Raw genomic sequence first — 18530 nt, forward strand, 5'->3', positions numbered from 1 at the left:
GGGGACACCAGGAGGAGGGGGGACACACGGGGTACCGGGGGGGGGGGGGACACGGGGTACCGGGGGGGGGGACACACGGGGTAGCGGGGGGGACACCGGGAGGCACCGGGACGGCAGATTTCGGAACACGGGGCGTCACTGGGGCTGGGGGACTCAGAACACGGGGGTAACGGGAGTGCCAACGGGGCTGGGGCGTGGAGGTGCCAGGGCGGGTGGGGGGCTTAGGGCACGGAGGGACCGTGGTCAGCACCGGGCGCCAGGCAGGAGAGTGACTGCGGGACTGGAGGGAGGATCCGGTGATGGGGGTAACGGGGACATCACTGAGTACGGGGCGATCACCGGGGTTGGGGGATGGGGGTGCCGGGGAGAGGGCTTGGGTCGGGGGGGGGACTGGGAGCACGGAGGTGCAGAGGCCAGGGATAACGGGGCTGTCAGTGGGGTGCGGGGGCTCCGGGACACGGAGGTACCGGGGCCCAGGGCACATCGGGGCTGGGGACACCCGGACACAGGGTGCCAGCAGGGTGAGGAATGCTGGGACACGCTGGGATCGGTGGGGTCCGCGGTACCGAGGGTAATAGGGGACGTCCCGGTGGGGGAACTGTCCCCCCGCCGATCCTGGTGCCGGTACCGGCAGCCTGGCAGCGCCCGTACCTGAACGTCTTCAAGCATTTCCGTGTGGAGGAGTGGAAGCGCTCTGCCAGGGAGGGGGACGTGGCCGCCCTCACGGTAACGGGGACACCGGCACCACGGGGGGAGGGGACACCGGTCACGGGTGTGCAGCGCTGACACCCCTTGTCCCCCCTTTCCGTGGTTTTGGAAGGACAAGAGGCTGAAGGGAACCGTCTACCGGATCCGGGGCTCTGTCCCCACCAGCAGCTACCTGCAGCTGCCTCGGACAGAGACCCAGTCGCTGGGGCTGGTGGGACGGTACCTCTACCTGCTCTTCAGGCCCATGCCTGCCAAGCACTTCCTTGTCCACCTGGATGTCGTTACCGAGGTAGGTGACTTGAGGTGGCCTCATTAAGCTGACATAATTAGTGTTGTGTGTGGCCTCACGGAAGGAGCAGTGTTCTGTGCATTAGGGATGCAGGACTTGGTCTTGCTCGATGCTGCTGGGTCACCCCAGCCTGGAGATGGTTTCCATCCTTGGGGCATTTCTACTGCAAGCAGAGGACACATCCAGGCACCTTCTCAGCAACATTTCTTTAGGAATTCTTTGTTGTGAGGGTGCTGAGCCCCTGGCCCAGGTCGCCCCGAGAAGCTGTGGCTGCCCCATCCCTGGCAGTCTTGAAGGCCCCAGGTTGGATGGGGCTGCTGGGAGGTGTCCCTGGCTGTGGTAGGGGGTTGAATGAGATGATCTTAAAGGTTCCTTCCATTCCAGTCTGTGACTTTGTGATTTCCCTCATGAGGCCACCAGGGTGACTAAAGTGCTGTGTATGTCTCTGTCTTAGGAAAACCAGGTGGTTCGCATCTCCTTTTCCAGCCTCTTTAAGGAGTTCAAGTCCACGGCCACCTGGCTTCAGTTCCCCTTCCTCTATGGAGCAGCCAGTGGCTCACCGTGCCACCACGCTCCTGGGACATCCAGATGTAGTAAGTAGCACATGTGGTGCTGGGGCTGCTCAGGGCCAGGATGGCACAGCCCCACCAAAGAAATTGTTAGTAAAGAAATGGAGTTCAGAAGTTGACTTGATGGGTTTTGAGAAGAGTGAAGAGTGGTGGTCCTGAGCAGGAGACCCTTGGCTGCTGGGAGAGATGTCCCCTGTCCCTCTTGTCCCAAGCAGTGGGGTACAGTGTCAGGCTGGGTGTGTGTCCATGAGGGCAGCAGGGCTGCTTCTTCATTCTTTACTTTTTTAGACATTAGGAAGGAATTCTTTGCTGTGAGTGTGCTGAGCCCCTGGGTGCCCAGGTTGCCCCCAGAAGCTGTGGCTGCCCCATCCCTGGCAGTGTTGAAGGCCCCAGGTTGGATGGGGCTTGGAGCACCCTGGGCTGTGGGAGGTGTCCCTGACCATGGCAGGGTTGGCACGGGTTGAGTTTTAAGGTCCCTTCCAACCCAAACCATTCCATGATTCTATCATTTTCCCAGCTCAGCTGGTGTCCTGCCTGCTAAATGTGTTTCACTGAACTGCGTTCATCTTGTGTCTCTCACTCCACGAGTTCCAGGGCCTGTAGCATCTTTTCCCACCTGCCCCTCTTCTCCCCAGGTCCAGCAGGAGCAGCCCCTGTGGACACTCGCTGGACCTGCCTGGTGCTTGACCTCCCCTCCATCCTCTCCCTCTACCTCAGCCGCCGGTACAGCCACCTGAAGGGTGTCAAGCTCTGCTCCAGCCTCCTGGTGAAGAACCTCTGCACCAGTGACCTGCTCTTTGAGCCAGGTGAGGAGCTGTGACCTCGGTGTAGCTTCTGGTTCCTCCTGGCACACTTCAGCCCAGTCTGGCTGGAACCCAAGGGGGTTTAAAGCTGTTTTGGGGTTTGCTGTTGATGCTGGCAGAGCTCTAGGCTGCTGTGATTGCAGCAACACAACATGAAGCAGGAAGGGTCCTGGTACAACGTGAAGGTTTCATGTGAGCTGCTGAATACCATCTCCCAACCCCTGGAGGAAAGTGTCCTCTCGTTTTCCAGCTGTAAAAGCTGGGATGCAAAAAGTTGAATGATAAGAACAAAGTAAAGTGTCTTACCAAAGTTAGATTTTTTTTTTCACAGGGGAAAAAAACTTAAAGGTGTTACCAAGCTTCACTTCTCCAAGGCTTGTTACCTGCTGGAAGAACCTTTCAGGGTTTTTTGTTTAAGAAATCTTCCAGCCTAATTTTCTTATCCACCTGCTCAGTGTGGCAGAGAGCCACAAAAACCTTTGTTTTTGCTTTTCTTTGTCTGGAAATCTACCCAACCTGACCAGCCCACTGGAACACCAATGAGGAGAATGTTATAGATGATTCCTTTTGAGTCCAGAAGCCCCTTATGTCTTGAGGACTTTTATGAAGTTACAAACACCTGAAAGAAAGAAGCAAGAACAGAACCTCAACAGAGACCATCTGGAACTGCTGGGCCACTGGATAGAAAACTAAGGGAATCTTGGGCCTGGGGGGTTTCTAACAACAAGGGTTGATGCTCTGGGGTCTTTGGTGGAGGTTGAGAACATTCTTGTCCCAAGATGTGTTGGTGTGTTACAGACCTGGGGGCTGTAATCATTGGTTTTCAGGTGTCCTCCAAGAAGGAACTGGTTTGTGCTTGTGTCCTACAGGACACACACAATTTCAGCATGCTCCATGGCCCTTGGATAACAGTCTTTATCTCTTTGTCACCAGGTGTGACCTTCTCCAAGGCTCAGCAAGCTGACCTGGCCTGCCACGGACTTGCTCCCATGCCACGGGAAATGGCTTTCCCTGTGCCAAAGGGACAGAAGTGGCACGACCTCTATGACTACATCAGGTAGGAATGCTTCAGGGGCAGGTGGAACCAAACCTACCTTAGCTTTGGTGTGCAGCTCCCTTCATGGCTGAGGAGCTCTGTTGGTCATGAGTTGAAGCTCATCAGCAGTGTCAGCTTGCCTGAAGCATGTGGCACCTGAGCTAGAAACGCAGAGTGATAGAATCATTAAGGTTGGATAAGACCTCCAAGATCATCACATCACATCCCTAGGCAGCCTGTTCCAAGCTTGATCACTCCTTCTGTAAAGAAATTGTTCCCCAGCTCCAACCTAAAGCTCCCCTGGCACAGCTTGAGGCCAAAAGTTCCTCTTGTCCCATCCCTTGTTCCTTGGGAGCAGAGCCCGACCCCCCCTGGCTCCAACCTCCTCTCAGGGGGTTGCAGAGAGCCAGAAGGTCTCCCCTCAGCCTCCTCTGCTCCAGGATCAACACCCCCAGGTCCTTCAGCCCCTCCTGGGCAGACTTTGTGCTCCAGACCCTTCCCCAGCTCCATCCCCTTCTCTGGACACTCTCCATCCCCTCAATGTCCTTCTGCTCTTGAGGGTCCCAGAACTGACCCCAGGATTAGAGGTGCAGCCCCCCCAGTGCCCAGCACAAGGGGACAATCCCTGCCCTGCTCCTGCTGGCCACAGTCATGCTGATATGAGCCAAGATGCTGCTGGCTGCCTTGGCCACACACATAGCACTGTTGATCAGTACCCCCAGGTCTTTTTCCACTGGGCAATCTCCAGCTGGTCTCTTCCCCAAGCCCATGGTTGTATTGCCCATGGTTGTTGTGACCCAAGTGGAGGACCTGGCACTTGGCCTTTTTGAACCTCAGGCAGTTGACCTCAGCCCATGGATCCAGCTATCCCCTGGAAAGTCACAGTGTAGATCAGACCTGGGAAGTGCTTTAATATCCCTGTGTTTGGGAGAAGAGAGGGGAAAGCAGGGGAATCTTACAGGAGACAGTGAAGAACCTTTTGTGGCAGGCAGTGAGTTACCACATCAGGTTCCTGGGTGCAGTGTCCCAGTGACCCAACACCTTCCTCTGATTTTGCTCAGGTTCCCAGCTGAGGGATCCAAGCTGCCATATGACTCCATCCAGAAGAGCTGTCTACGTGGGAATGCTGGGAACAACAGTCCAGACTCCAGGAGGACATCTTGTGTTTCCAAAAGAGCCCAACTCTCTTCTTGTGTCACCCAAGGTGGCCACGTCTTAGAGGACCCTGTCCACCAGCCTGTGACACTCAGCAAAGTTATCCGTGACCAATTGTCCCTTGTCCACCAGATAACCAGTCCCAAAGATGTAAGTGCACCATGGAGGAGACTGGATCTTCCTTTCTGCCTCCTGTGGAGTTTTTCCCCCTGTCTTATCTTGAAGTTCCTTTATTTAGGATGTAGAAGCTGCTTGTTGTAGTTAGCAGCTGAGCAGGCAGGTCAGAGCCCTGAGCTGGGCGTGGGCTGTTGGCCACAGCGCCAGGATTGATGATGAGGTGGTTCAGGCTGGTCTAGCACAAAGCAGAGATGAGATAAATGCCAAGTACCTTGTCATCTCCAGACATTTGTCCTCTCTGTCTCAGCCAAGGCAGCAACTAGGTTTGTCTTCAAACTCTAGATGGGGAATAAGCAGTGGCCAGGAGCCTTCAGCCTCCTCTGCTCACTGGAGATGGGGCAGCTCTTCCAGAGCCTGTGGGGGCTGGATCACTCCTGGGGCTCTGGTTTGCATGGACAAGACTGGGAGAGTGTCTGGTTCAGTTGGGGACCCACAGGGTGCTGTCCCTCTGCCTTGGTGTCAGCATGGCTGTGGAGTGTCCCCCTGTCCCTGCCTTGTGGTGGCTGGAGGGCTGACCTCTGGGGTTTTCCTCTTTCTCAGAAGCCACGCTGGTGTCCTGTGATTCCAAAAAGCATCCCAAAGGTTCAGCTGACAGCCCCAGGGCGCCGTGGAGCCATGTTTGCTGCAGGCCAGGAGCTGGAGAAGAACCAGAGTCCACACAGTGCTGGGGACATGGGGCAGCCAGTGGCTGCCAGTGACAGTGGCATGCAGGTGTACGGTCACCAAAGGAGCAAAAGGACCATCCACAGAAACTTGGGGGAGGTGGGTAAAGCACTGAGGAGCCACAGCACCCCCAGGGTGGCTTTGGGACACTTACAGCTTGTGAGACAGGCAGGAGGAACACAGGATAAGAGTGTCAGCAAATCCTATGGAGTCCTTCTGCTGGCATTAGTTTTTCATAGAACCCCAGACAGGTTTGGGTTGGAAGGGACCTTAAAGCTCATCCAGTTCCAACCTCCTGCTATGGTCAGGGACACCTCCCACAGCCCAGGTTGCTCCAACCCCCATCCAACCTGGGCTGAGACACTGCCAGGGATGGGGCAGCCACAGCTTCTCAGGGCAACCTGGGCCAGGGGCTCGGCACCCTCACAACAAAGAATTTCTTCCCTTAGATCTCATCTCAATCTCTCCCAGTTTAAAACTGTTAACATCTCTCCAGGCCCTTGTCCCAAGTCCCTCTCCATCTTTCCTGGAGCCCCTTCAGGCACTGGAAGGTGCTCTAAGGTCTCCCCATTGCAGCCTTCTCTTCTCCAGGATGAACACCCCCAACTCTCTCAGCCTGGCTCCAGAGCAGAGCTGCTCCAGCCTCTCATCATGTCCATGGCCTCTGGGCTCACTCCAACAGCTCTGTGTCCCTCTTGTGTTGAAGACTCCAGGACTGGACACAATTTTTTCTCACCAGCAGCTCCTCTTTCCACTAGTACCATATTTGCCTTGCAAGAGGGACCCTGTAGTTGAATGCACTGACTTTAAGCCAGCTGTGCCTCTACTAATTTGCTCAGAGCATGTCTCGGAGTGGCCCTGGAGCAGGAGAGCTCCATGGGTGGAGGAGCTCAGCACGAAGTGCCACAGTCCTGTCTGGTTCTCTTGTTTTCCAGAGGCTCTTCCCAGACCCCATCCTGAAGCTGCGGATGATTATTGGCTTTGGAGGCTGCAGCACCAAATGGGTCAGTAGCTTGGAGGGCTTGGGAGGGTTTATGTAGTTACAGATTGATTTTTCAGAGGCAGGAAAGGCAGCTGAGTGCCACCTTTCCTGGGGATGTGGCCCCAGAGCAGATGAGCACAAGCTTATGGTTGTGCACAGATCTTCTACTGTTAGGATGGTGAATTAGGAACAATTGGGTCCTTGGATCTCGTGGCTTCTGTGTTTGAACATGTTTAAACTAGAGCCTCTTTGAATGAGTCTGGGAAGAAAGGGCTGGGCTGGATGGTCTCCTGGGCCATGATGACTTGCAGGAGCCCAGCTTGTAGTCTGTGTTAAGGAAAGAAAGGTCCTTTTGGCTCAGCTGGTCCAAGGCTCTGCCAATAATATGATTTTCCTTGAAGCTGATGTTCGTGTAGTAGAGATGACTGGTACAGTAAATCCACTGAGTAAAGTAGGATGTTGGCTGGGCTCTGATTTTTTCTTTGTGAGTTAGAAGAGTATTTGTATGGAAGAGCATTTGTCACCTGCACAAGTGCAGCAGATCTGTTAAGGAAACCTCTGCAGGTCTAGCCTAGGTCCTGGGACAGCTCTGGAAGATCTGCAGCTCTCTTATTCCTGTCTTGGCTCCACAGGCACTGTGGACTCGGGACAGCTCTGCAGTGGTCTACCCCTGCCACGCTGTCATAGTGTCCCTGCAGATCCAGACTGGAGAGCAGAGGTTCTTCATGGGACACACAGAGAAGGTGAGCCTAAGTTTTCATACAGCCATACAGCAATGCTGGCCTTGAAGCCCAGCTCTTCTGCTGGTCCCAGCTCTCAGAGTTATAGGATCACCAAATTTTTCTGGCTGGAAAATATCTTTAAGATCATCAACTCTGCCAAGCCCAGAGCTAAACCCTGTCCCACAGCACCACATCTACACAGCTTTTCAACACCTCTAGGGATGGGGATTCAACCACACCCCTGGGCAGCCTGTCCTAGTGTTTAATTATCCTTTCAGTGAAGAAGTTTCTCCTAATCTCCACCCCCTGGTGCTTCCCACAGGTGTCAGCATTGGCCTTCAATGGCAGCAGCACCTTGCTGGCCTCAGCACAGACTGGTCCCCTCGGCGTGGTGCGGCTCTGGGACTTCCCAACAGGCAGCTGCCTCTCAGTCTTTAAAGCCCACGTCCACTCCCTCTCGTGCCTGAGGTGGGTGTCCCTGGGGGCAGGGATGCATTGAGGTGGGCAGTGTTTCTCTGATAGCTGGGATAAACCGGGGGGGGCAATCACAGCTCTCCTTCAGCTGCCTGGGTTTGTCACCCAGACCTGCCAGCAGCTGGAGAGGCCCATAGGCTGCCAGCTCCCTCCTGAGCTCATCCCTCAGGTCTTGTTGTCTCCCTGGACTCAGAACTTGTCTCCTTTTCTTCCCCACTGCTGTGGACTCGGGGTGGGAGGATTTGCCTCTCACCAGGTGGCCTCTTCTTGCAGCTTTTCCTACAGTGGAGCCGTGCTGTGCAGTGTTGGGAAGGACGGGCAGGGAAAAACGGTGAGACCTGAAACCTGGGGTTGGGAGTGTTCCCTGCTCTCTGAACAAGCAACTTGAGGTGGCTCTCCCTAGGTTACATGGTTATTTTGCAGAAAAATGTCTGCTCTGGGCTTTCTTTGATGTAGAACCATGGAATCAGAAACATGGTTTGGGTTGGAATGGACCTTAAACCTCATCCAGTGCCACCCCCTGCCGTGGACAGGGACACCTCCCACCAGATCAGGTTGCTCAGAGCCCCATCCAGCCTGGCCTTAAAAACTTCCAGGGATGGGGCTTCCACCACCTCTGCTGGCAATCTGTGCCAGTGTCTCACCACCCTCGTGAGGAAGAGCTTCTTCCTAACATCCAATCTTAATCTCCCATCCTCCAGTTTGAATCCATTCCCCCATGTCCTATCACTCCCTGACATCCTAAAAAGTCCCTCCCCAGCTTTCTTGTAGCCCCTTCAGATATTGGAAGGCCACAATAAGTTCTCCTCAGAGCCTTCTCCTCTCCAGACTGAATAACCCCAACTCTCAGTCTGTCTTCATAAGAAGATCAGAGGGCTCCAGCCCTCTGATCAACCTCATGGCCCTTCTCTGGACACACTCCAGCACATCCATGTCTTCCTTGTAACAGAGACTCCAGAACTGGATACAGTACTCCAGGTGGGTTTTCATGAGAGCAGAGTAGAGGGGGAGAATCACTTCCTTCAACCTGCTGGCCATGCTTCTCTTGGTGCAGCCAAAGATACAGCTAGTTTTCTGGGCTGCACTAAAAAAAAAGCTCTTTTTTGGTAGCATTTAGACACAAGGCTGAACCTGTCAGAGGCATTGCTGCTGAGGTGCTGGAGCTGCCACCCACAGCTGGAGCTCAGGGGTGACAAAGATCCTCTGTGCAGCAGTCAAGAAGAACACAGTGCCATGGGGCTGAGTTGTTTTGCTTTAGCAGAGGTGCCATTTTCAGCCCCTCCATCCCTTGTTGCCAACCCTAGCAGTTTGCTGTGCCTGCTGCCTGCAGGGAAGGTGAAGCTGCTCTCCCTGCCTTGCTCCCGGCACACAGCAGCAGTCGATGAGCTGGGGTGGGAGCTGGGAATCAATAGGGCAGAATCAGGATGGGAGAAGGGGGGGAGTGCTGGGGGGCTGGTCAGGAGCTCCTCTCTCAGGGTGATGCCAAGTCTGGTTTTAACTCAGTTCTGAAAGGCAAAGCATCAAAGCATCTGCATTTCCTCACCTGTCTTTTGGGGATAGGGTTTGATCCTCTGGGGGTTTTCTTTCCCAGTCTGCCTGTTGCCAGGCAGCCCTGGGATTTGGAGCCTGTAATTATGGATTCCAGACAAATATATTGCCATGAAGCTTTGCAAAGCTCTTGGAGTGTCCTAAACCCTCTCTTCGAGAGGTTTTTGTTCTTCAGCCCTGCCACTGATACCTTGTGCCCAGCTGCAGGGCAGGCTTCTGTTGCACCCAAGCAGGTGCTGTGAGGAAAAGCTCTTTTGCTGCCAAGGTTTCCATGTTTGAGAAGCTTTGCCAGAGTTATCTTCTCACTTCAGGTGGTGGTGGTGTGGAATGCTGCTCAGGTGACCCATGGTGGAGAGGTGGCCATGCTGGCTAAAGCACACACTGATGTGGACATCCAGACCTTGAAGATTGCTTTCTTTGATGATACCAGGTAGGGTGTAAAGAGAATACCTTAAAAGGACTGGTTCAGGCACGGTTGCTGGGGGAATCATGGTGCTGCAGCTGTCTGGTTGCCATTTCTGGTCTGGTTGGCACATGGGGCACTGACCTTTCACCAGGGCTATAGAATCACAGAATTGTTATGGTTGGAAAAGACCTGTAAGATAAACAAATCCAACCATTCCTCCAGCACTGCTGAGTCCAGTGCTAACCCATGTCCCTCAGCACCACATCTCCACAGCTTTGCAACCCCTCCAGGGATGATGGGGACTCCAGCCCTGCCCTGGGCAGCCTGGGCCAGGCCCTGACAACCCTTTCCAGGGAGAAATAGTTCCCCAGCTCCAACCTAAACCTCCCCTGGCACAACTTGAGGCCAAAAGTTCCTCTTGTCCCATCCCTTGTTCCTTGGGAGCAGAGCCCGACCCCTCCTGGCTCCAACCTCCTCTCAGGGGGTTGCAGAGAGCCAGAAGGTCTCCCCTCAGCCTCCTCTGCTCCAGGATCAACACCCCCAGGTCCTTCAGCCCCTCCTGGGCAGACTTTGTGCTCCAGACCCTTCCCCAGCTCCATTCCCCTCTCTGGACACTCTCCATCCCCTCAGTGTCCTTCTGCTCCTGAGGGTCCCAGAACTGACCCCAGGATTGGAGGTGCAGCACGGGGATGTCCCTGCTGGAGAAGTCCTGCCCTGGTTCTCACCCCGTCTCTCACCATCTCACCAGGATGGTGTCGTGTGGCCAGGACAACATCAGGCTGTGGCGAGTGCGGAGCGGGGCACTGCGCTGCTGTCCCCTCAGCCTGGGCGAGTACCATTCCCTGGAATTCACTGACCTGACCTTCCAGGAGGGACACGTGGCCCAGCGGGAGCCGGAGGACCGCACACTGTAAGGACCATCACCCTCCTTGGGACAGTCTGCCAGGAGGGAGCTCCACGGCTCTCCTTCCCCTTGCTCTGCGGGAGCACGGCATTTCCTTTGGGGTTTCTGCAAAAACCCAGGTGCCTTCTGGGGCTGGGGGAGCCTCTCCCCTCCTCAGGCCACTTCACTGCCCACAAGCAGCTCAGCTGCTAGCAGAGGAGCCCAAGAAACAGGTCTTTCCTCTTGGCAGGGGGATGTTTTGCCATATTTTATGAATCTCTCCCCATCCTGAGGCTCATGGTCCTCTTGCATCTAGACGGGTACATTTTTTTGTTTATTTTAGTCATCAAAGTCCGATCTTGGTTGCTCCACATCTTGTTCCATACCAGCAGAGGTGTCAGCATCCTGTGTCCTGTGGCAGAGCTGAGCTTTTGACTCTTAATAATTAACCTTTCAAAAGGGCAGGGAAAAAACCAGGAAGTTTGGTCACAGATTTGTAGAGCAGCACCTGGGAAGGTGTCCTCAGACACCTCTTCCTCAACCTCTTGGGTTGCTGCGAACCATTCCCTTTCCATCGGGCAAAGAATTTAGCAGCTTACCCAAGCTGGCTTTACCTAAACCATTCCAGTTTTTCCGAACCCCGGAGTGCTGGAGCAGAACCTGTCTCCTTTCCAGCTTTGTCTGCAGCAAGAGTGGCCACGTCCTGGAGGTGGACTACAAGAACATCTGCGTGAGGAGCGCCCGGAGGCTCCTACCTGCACCAAGGGCAGGCAGCAGCACAGGTAGGAGCACCCTACAGCCAGCCTCATGGGCAGAAATTAATAAACCAGCTAGTTGGTAAGGATTACTAGGGGCTGGTTAGGTCATTGCTAGTGGTTGGCCTCTTCAGTACTGCAGCTCATCTGCCTGAGTGCAGCACGGTGGTGTTTGAAGAAAGGATTTTAGTATTTTCAATCCTGATTGCACTTTCAGAGAAAAGCATGAAACAAGGTCTTAATTTGCTGATGGGAATCTTAATGTAGAGATGGAAAAAGTGCTAAGCAGATCAATGAAAAAGCGGGATTTGGGGTGTTTTTTTCTTTTTTCATTATTCAGCCTGTGCAGAGTGTTTAGGAGCTCTTTGTTGCTGGATCTGAAGTAGCACAGCTTCAAAGCACCTCCAGCTCTTTCCTTCGTTTTAACTTTTGAGTTACGTTTCAAGAAGAATTCACTTTCAAGTTTGATTGCTCTGATATCTTCAAACTTAGTGCCTAGCTTGCTTTGGCAAATTGAGCTAATTAATCTAGAGCTGGCCCCTTTGAGGGCTATGTAACTCCAGTTCTCACTTCACGGGAGGGAAAATGCCCAAGAGGAGATGAAACAATGTCTTCGGGTGTCCTCCTGGTAGCAGTGCTGGCTCATGCTCGTGCTTTGACCCATGGACTTCATGCAGGACTCAAAAAATCCTGATTTCTGTAGATCTGCATCCTCTCTCCCTTCTTGCTACGCTGCAGAAGAAGGTCTGAGAGAAGGGAATGAAAGGGGGTTTTTTTCTCAGGCAGTTGATCTAGGATGTTCCTTGCCACACAGTCCTGTTCAAGGCAGGAATATGGCTGGCTTAAACCAGCAGTAGGAATTTTCTGGTGAGAGTTGCATGATGGTAGAGAGGAGGGCTGGAATTTTGAGTCCTGGCTCCTGCTTCTGAGACTTGGGCCCCTGGTATGGGTGGACCACTGGAGGCAGCTGTTGGATGGGGCAACCCTCAGTTTGAGTTGTCTTGCTCCAAGTGTGCAGGGGGGTGTTGTTTGGGTTCCAGGCCCTGGGATTGCTATCAACAGCATTAGTGTCTCCTCAACCTTCTGTGCCACGGGGTCAGAAGATGGGTACCTGCGGCTGTGGCCACTGGATTTCTCAGCTGTTGTCTTAGAGGCAGGTGAGTAGAGCTGGGATTGGTGCTTCTGAGCTCCACATCTCCATCAACCTGCTGCTGTGAAGCCAAAGCTCCAGCACCATCTCTCCCAAAACAATTCTCAGGAACAAGGGTAGCTTTGATGCCTGTTGTTGCTGGGGGTGGCTGGCTTGGAAGTCTCTTCCTTCAACAACAATTATTCACATTCATTCCTGTAACTGGTAGGAGAAAGGTAGGATCTCCTGGCTGAGAGCAGGCACTCAGTCTGTATTTCTGTGCCTGTGTGCCCATGGCTCTTCTGTCCCTGAAAAACGAGGGGAGAAGCTGAGCAGGTTTTCACTCTTTAAACAACCATGCTAGCAGCAGAGTCCAGGGACTTCTGGAAATAGCAGAGAGTGATGTGTCACTAAACTCAAACCCACACTCAGTCCTGAATGAGAATTTGGTTTGGGAGCTGTGCACCAGCTGCTGCTCCTTTTCCAAGTGGGGGTTTGGCTGACTCCTGGCTCTTTCCCCAGAGCATGAGGCTCCAGTGAGTTCTGTCTGCATCAGCCCTGACAGCTGCAAAGTCTTGTGCACGACAGCTGCTGGCAACCTGGGCTACCTGGATATCCAGTCCCAGGGCTACCACACCCTCATGCGTTCTCACGAGGACTCTGTTGTGGCCTGCTCAGTGGAGGGGACGTGGAAGCAGATGGCAACAGTGTCTCAGGATGGTACCATCCGAGTCTGGGACCTGGTGTCCATGCAGCAGGTAGGTGAGAGGAGGGTCAGGAGGTGTCTCACATTTATTAGTAGTCTGCCTAATCTCTGGTTAGTCAGGTTATCAAAGCTTCATGGTTCAAGAGCCCTTAAATGTCCTTCCTGAAGCATGGGGGGCACCTTGGGCATGAAATCCCTCTGGAGTAGGGAGTTCTCAGGGGTTTAGCTTCATGGATAATTTGCCCTTCTGAAAGTATCATTAAACAAAAATATTTTCTTTTCCTCCATCTTTTGAATATTGCTTTTTTAACACAATACCCAAAGGCTTTACCTAAATGCCCAAAGATTTCACAGGACTTTAGATCCAGGTGAGATTTCTGTTTGGGGAACTCTTGTGCTGGAGCTCTGGGGCTGTTTGATGTTAGGTACAACTTTACCCAGTGTGTCTCTTCCCCACAGCTGTATGACTTCACAGCTGCAGAGGAGATGCCGTGTGCTGTGGCCTTCCACCCCACCCAGCAGATCCTGGCCTGTGGCTTTGACAGTGGGATGGTGAGGACCTTCAGCCTGGCTGCCTCCGACCTGCTGCTGGAGCACAAGTGAGCACGGGCTGACTGTGGGTGTTCTGGTGAGAACCACAGAATCCTTCTGGCTGGAAAAGATCTTTAAGATCATTGAGTTCAACCATTAACCCAGTCCAGAGCTAAACCCTGTCCCTCAGCACCACATCTACACAGCTTTTTGACACCTCCAGGGATGGGGATTCAACCACCTCCTTAGCCAGCCTGTCCTGGTGTTTCATCATCTTTTCAGTGAAGAATTTTCTCCTAATCTCCAATTTAAACCTCCCTTGTTCAACTTGAGGGTGTTTCCTCTTGTTCTGTCACTTGTTCCTTGGGAGCAGAGACCAAACTCCCCTGGCTACAACCTCCTCTCAGACAGCTGCAGGGAGTGAGAAGGTCTCCCCTCAGCCTCTCCCCTCCCTCTCATTTCCTCCAGACACAGCCACAGCCATAACCGTAATCATGGAGGTGGGAAAAGTGCTTTTCTTGAGCTTGACAGCTCTCCCATCCCATCCGAGCGGTTTTCAGGCAGAGCCAGCCTGCTGTGCCAAGGCTCTTGGTGGCCAAGAGTCCAGCCAATAAAGGCTACAAGTGATTTCTTTATGAAATCCTGGTAGACAGTTGGTCAGCTGTTGGAAAAGGTTCATCCCAGAGAGCAGCTGGACAGGCAGCTTGCCTGGGAGCCCTTGCAAGCCACAGTGTGAGGAGCAGAGGATGCTCCCAAGGGGGAGGGAGCATGTCACATCCAGGCACAGTTGGAGTGCTGCCCTTGCTCTTTTTACCAAAAAGCTGGAGTGTTGGTTGTCCTGGGCAGGTGTGAACACAGTGGAGTCCTCTGCAGGCAGTTGCTACTGACTTCTGGGGGTTGGTTTCTTTGTTCTCCCCTTTTGCATCTTTTCTGCCTTCTTCCAGGCAGCACCGTGCTGTGGTCACTGGCCTGACCTTCTCTCCCGATGGCAATTTCATGTTCAGCTCCTGTTTGCAGGGAACTCTGGCTCTTTACAGCTGCATGGCAGAGAAAAGCCACGTCCTGAGAGTCCTGGGTAAGCCCTTGGCTTCTGAGTTGTGGGTTTTTTGGTTTTTTTTTGTTTTGTTTTGTTTTGTTTTGTTTTGTTTTTATGTGGCACAGCCATCCGAGCACCAGAGCAGGCTCAGCCTCCTGAGAGCCATTTCTGATGCACCTCCTGAGCTGTGTCGTTTGTGTTTACACCGTGTCTGTGAGCAAACCCTGGTGACTGCCAACCCCTCCTGGTTCAGACACTCTCAGCTTGATGTCCTGAAGGGGTTGGTATGGCAGAGACCTGCCCTCAGCTCTGGGTTCAGCAGCACATTGCCTAGAAGCAACACAAGTGTAAAATCTTCCTATTTATTTATCCCTGAGCCCTAGATTCCTTCTGTTCTCTGGATGTGTGGTTTAATTTATTTGAACTGGATCATTTCCCTGATCCTCCCTGCAGCAGAGCCATGCAGGGGCCAGGCAAGGTTGGAAACATCCATGTTGTGTTTAAGGCACAGGTTTGAATTGAGCTGGGGCTGGGAAAGGGAGCTCCTTGGACAAAGAGGAGGATCCTACCCCAAGAAATGGGCAGAGAAGGAACGGGGGCTTGGAGAGATTGGGGAATTTGTCCAAAATTATCCAAGTTTTGGGATCAGTGCTGCGGCTGGACCTTCATGTTTTGACTCTGCTCTGAACACTGCCTGGCTGTGTTCCAGGGACACACAACAGGGGAATTTTGGTGGTGGAATAGGTGCAAAGAATTACTCTGATTTTGGTGAATTTTAGACTTTTATCTGCCCCCCCCCCCCCCCCCCAGGCTGACACCAGGGTGGTCGGGTTTGGCACTGCCTTCATTCTGAGCAGGGTTCAGACAGCCAAGCTGCAGCTGAGATCTGCCATCCATGTCACAGCTTCTTGACACGTTAAAAAATTAAAACTCTGGGCTCAATTTTCTTCCCTTGGCTTCGTTCTGCTGTCCTTGAAAACACCACAGGTTCAGCCAGGTGAGAAGCCCTGTCTCTGCACCTTGTCTTTGAGGTGGCTCACTGCATGCTTGCGGCGTTGCAGATAAAATTTCTAGCATCTTCTACAACAGAGGCTGCTTCTTTCTCAGTCTAGAACATTATCCTAAGGCTGATTTGGAGGCAGGAAAAGCTGCAGCTTGCTGGTCAGCAGCACCATCACAGCATGAGCTGACTGCAGCCTGGGCTTTGCTCCTTTCTTCATACAATCACAGAATCATGAAGGTTGGAAAAGACCTCAACCATCATCAAGTCCAACCATCAACCCAACACCACCATGCCCACTAAGCCCTGTCCCCAAGTGTCACATCTACATGTTTCTTGAACACCTCCACCACCGCCCTGTGCCAATGCTTGACCACTATTTCAGTAAAGAAATTGTTCCTAGTAGCCAAACTGAACCTCTTCACTCTCTTTTGCTGTGGTTCTCAGGCAACGTGGTGGCCCGGGATGCTGAGAGTGGTCCAAATGCTTTGGTGGTCAGTGGGGACAGTCGTCTCTTGGCTTTTGTGGGCCCTTCCAAGTATGTTGTGACTGTGATGGAGGCCTGCTCTCTTGATGAGGTACCCAATGGGCTCCCCCCCTTCCTGGGGGAGGCTGGGGAGAGGAGGACGTGCCACAGGGGAAATTCCCAAGGCTGCATCAGATGAGGCAGCAACAGCTTTGGAGAGGGCCTTGTGAGATACAACCACCAAAGTCAAGGTTTCTTTTTATCTGGCTTATTTGTCCCATAGCAAGGTAATTTGGAGAAGTCCTGTGTAGACTGTCAGCTTTGACTCCTCTTTGTGAGCTGCCCTGGACAGCAGGGACATTTCCTGGACCCTGGAGCCCCTCCTTGGGTGGGAAGGGTTTGGGGGCCCTGCAGCCCCATGTTAGGAGAGCCACAAGAGCAATCCTGAGAATCCTGCAGTGTCTGCTCCAGGATGTTTGCTCAGTAGTTTCTTGTTTCCCAGCTGCTGAAGGTGGATATCAGCATCCTGGATTTGAACAGCACGGCCTTGGACTCTGCTGGGAGAATTTGCTTTGCTCCAGTGCCTCAACGCGAGCTCCTGGTCTCCACATCTTCCAATAAAATCCTGGTGCTTGATGTGAAAACAGGACGGCTGGTGCGAGAGGTGGGATCTCCAGGATGAAATTCATGCACTGAGGTCTTGTGTCTTTGTGGGGCTCAGGCACTTCAGGTCACTGTAGAGGCTAAATGAGAGAGGAGCTCATCCTGGAGCTCACAGGCTTCAAAGAATCACAAGTGGAAAGAACATAGCTGTCCTGGTGTGGATGTGCTCAGAGTGAGCCTGAGTTTGTCCTCGTTTGTCACACTCTGGATGAAGTGTAAGTAAGGCCATGAACTAGCTCAGTTAATGCTGCTGGTGCCCTTTCTTGTCCACAGGTGTCCCCCGTGCACAAGCTGTGCTGTTCTTCCTTGGTGCTGAGCAGGGATGGCAGGTACCTGCTCACTGCTGGTGACAAGGTCATCAAAGTGTGGGACTACCAGATGCTCTTTGATACCAACTTCCAGGTACTGTCCCCAGAGGTTGGGAAGGGGGTTGGTGTTACCCTGCTCAACTGTTTCTGAATCCCTAGAGGTTCAGCAAAGTCCCTCTGTGCCACTTGTCCTAGTGTGCCCAGCAGCCTTAGTCCCACCTCATGGTGGAGCTGCCAAAGCCTCGCACCCAGTGAGACCCTCTGCAAGCGACAGAGGTGGGTGCTACCTCTGTGCTAGGGTCAAAGCCACCCAAAGGAGAAAACAGCTCAGCCAGGGTGTCAGGTATTGAGAGCAAGGCTCATAGAATCACAGAATGGTTTGGGCTGGAAGGGACCTTAGAGATCATTTGATTTTACCCCCTGCCATAGGCAGGGACACCTCCCACCAGACTGAGGTGCTCCAAGCCCCATCCAAGCTGTCCAATAAGTCCTCAGGGGTTTTCAGCTTTCATTTGTTTCTCCAGATCAGTGTGGTGAAGGTCAAGCCCAGGCTTGGTGTGGTGCTGGCCTCTGAGGGCATTTCCTGCTGAGGAGCATAGACACTGGCTCTGCGGGACAGGGAGTGCCATGCCCCCCATCCTGCAGGGACTGGCAGGGTGGTGGATATGCTCCAGATCTGCTCTCTCCCAGGTGTACATCGGGCACTCGGAGCCAGTGCACCAGGTGGCCTTCACCCCAGACCAGCAGCACGTCCTCAGCATTGGAGATGCCATCTTCCTCTGGGATTTCCTGGCCCTGCCTGCAGAGAGGTCACCCCCAACTGGGTATGGGCACCATGCTGGGCACTGCTTCCCCTGCTCCGTCCCTTCCTGGTGTGACACTGATCTCCTTCCCTTTCCAGGCCTCGTTCCTCTGAGTCTGCTCTGCTGCAGGGAACTGGTGAGTTCATCTCCTCCCATCAGCTGGGCTGGTTGGTTGGCAGCTCCTCCACTGCTCCTCTCCGTGACAGAGGACAGGGGCTGGTGCCTTTACTTCCCTCCCTTGGGCAGTCAGGTTGTGGGGGTAAGCCCTGATAATTAGCTCCAAAAGACAGTCTCTAATTAATTAGTGGGAGCCTGCACAGGAGGAGAAGTGCTGAGCAGAGCTGCTCTGCCTTTTCTACTCAGTCTTTCAGCTTTTGCCATCTGGCTTTCCCTGCTTTCATCTCCTGGTTCTTCTTTTTCCCTCCCCTCCCTGTCTCTCTCCCTTTCCATCCCTCTCGTTTCTTGAAGGACAGAGAAGTGGCTTCTCCTGCGTAGCAGGAATGAGCGTGGGACAAGGGGTTTTGAGGGATGAAGGAAGCTCCCCAACTCCTCTTCTTTTCACAGAAGGCAGCTCTGAGAAGCTGAAGGATGCTTCTGAGACCCCTCGGCAGACAGCCCCTCTTCCACTGCTGTCCTCACCACCATGTTTGCATGGCAGCTCTGCCCACCAAGCGGGATGTCCAAGTAAGAGGAACTGCTTGTAGGAAAGGGGAAAATT

At 53.4% G+C, this 18530-nt stretch overlaps 1 protein-coding gene across 2 annotated transcripts in view; it reads left to right on the top strand.

The window, feature by feature from the left end:
* Positions 1-464: 464 nt before the first annotated feature.
* Positions 465-18530, top strand: part of LOC139804163 (mitochondrial Rho GTPase 2) — a 43975-nt gene continuing 25909 nt past the window's right edge. Inside the window, exons 1-24 of one of the 2 annotated variants that reach the window (XM_071761072.1) lie at positions 465-726; positions 821-997; positions 1452-1590; positions 2202-2372; positions 3303-3426; positions 4467-4710; positions 5278-5499; positions 6336-6404; positions 7015-7125; positions 7427-7572; positions 7852-7909; positions 9438-9556; positions 10281-10442; positions 11091-11197; positions 12211-12327; positions 12822-13057; positions 13465-13604; positions 14481-14611; positions 16020-16150; positions 16541-16702; positions 16975-17103; positions 17700-17833; positions 17911-17948; positions 18377-18496. In XM_071761072.1, the coding sequence (XP_071617173.1) occupies positions 529-726; positions 821-997; positions 1452-1590; positions 2202-2372; positions 3303-3426; positions 4467-4710; positions 5278-5499; positions 6336-6404; positions 7015-7125; positions 7427-7572; positions 7852-7909; positions 9438-9556; positions 10281-10442; positions 11091-11197; positions 12211-12327; positions 12822-13057; positions 13465-13604; positions 14481-14611; positions 16020-16150; positions 16541-16702; positions 16975-17103; positions 17700-17833; positions 17911-17948; positions 18377-18496 (3385 nt within the window). In that variant the 5' untranslated portion in view covers positions 465-528. The remainder of the gene's footprint in view (positions 727-820; positions 998-1451; positions 1591-2201; positions 2373-3302; positions 3427-4466; positions 4711-5277; positions 5500-6335; positions 6405-7014; positions 7126-7426; positions 7573-7851; positions 7910-9437; positions 9557-10280; positions 10443-11090; positions 11198-12210; positions 12328-12821; positions 13058-13464; positions 13605-14480; positions 14612-16019; positions 16151-16540; positions 16703-16974; positions 17104-17699; positions 17834-17910; positions 17949-18376; positions 18497-18530) is intronic. The other variant, XM_071761081.1, reaches the window with a different exon arrangement.

This window comes from Heliangelus exortis, chromosome 17 (genome assembly GCF_036169615.1).
Source record: "Heliangelus exortis chromosome 17, bHelExo1.hap1, whole genome shotgun sequence".
Lineage (NCBI taxonomy): Eukaryota > Metazoa > Chordata > Aves > Apodiformes > Trochilidae > Heliangelus > Heliangelus exortis.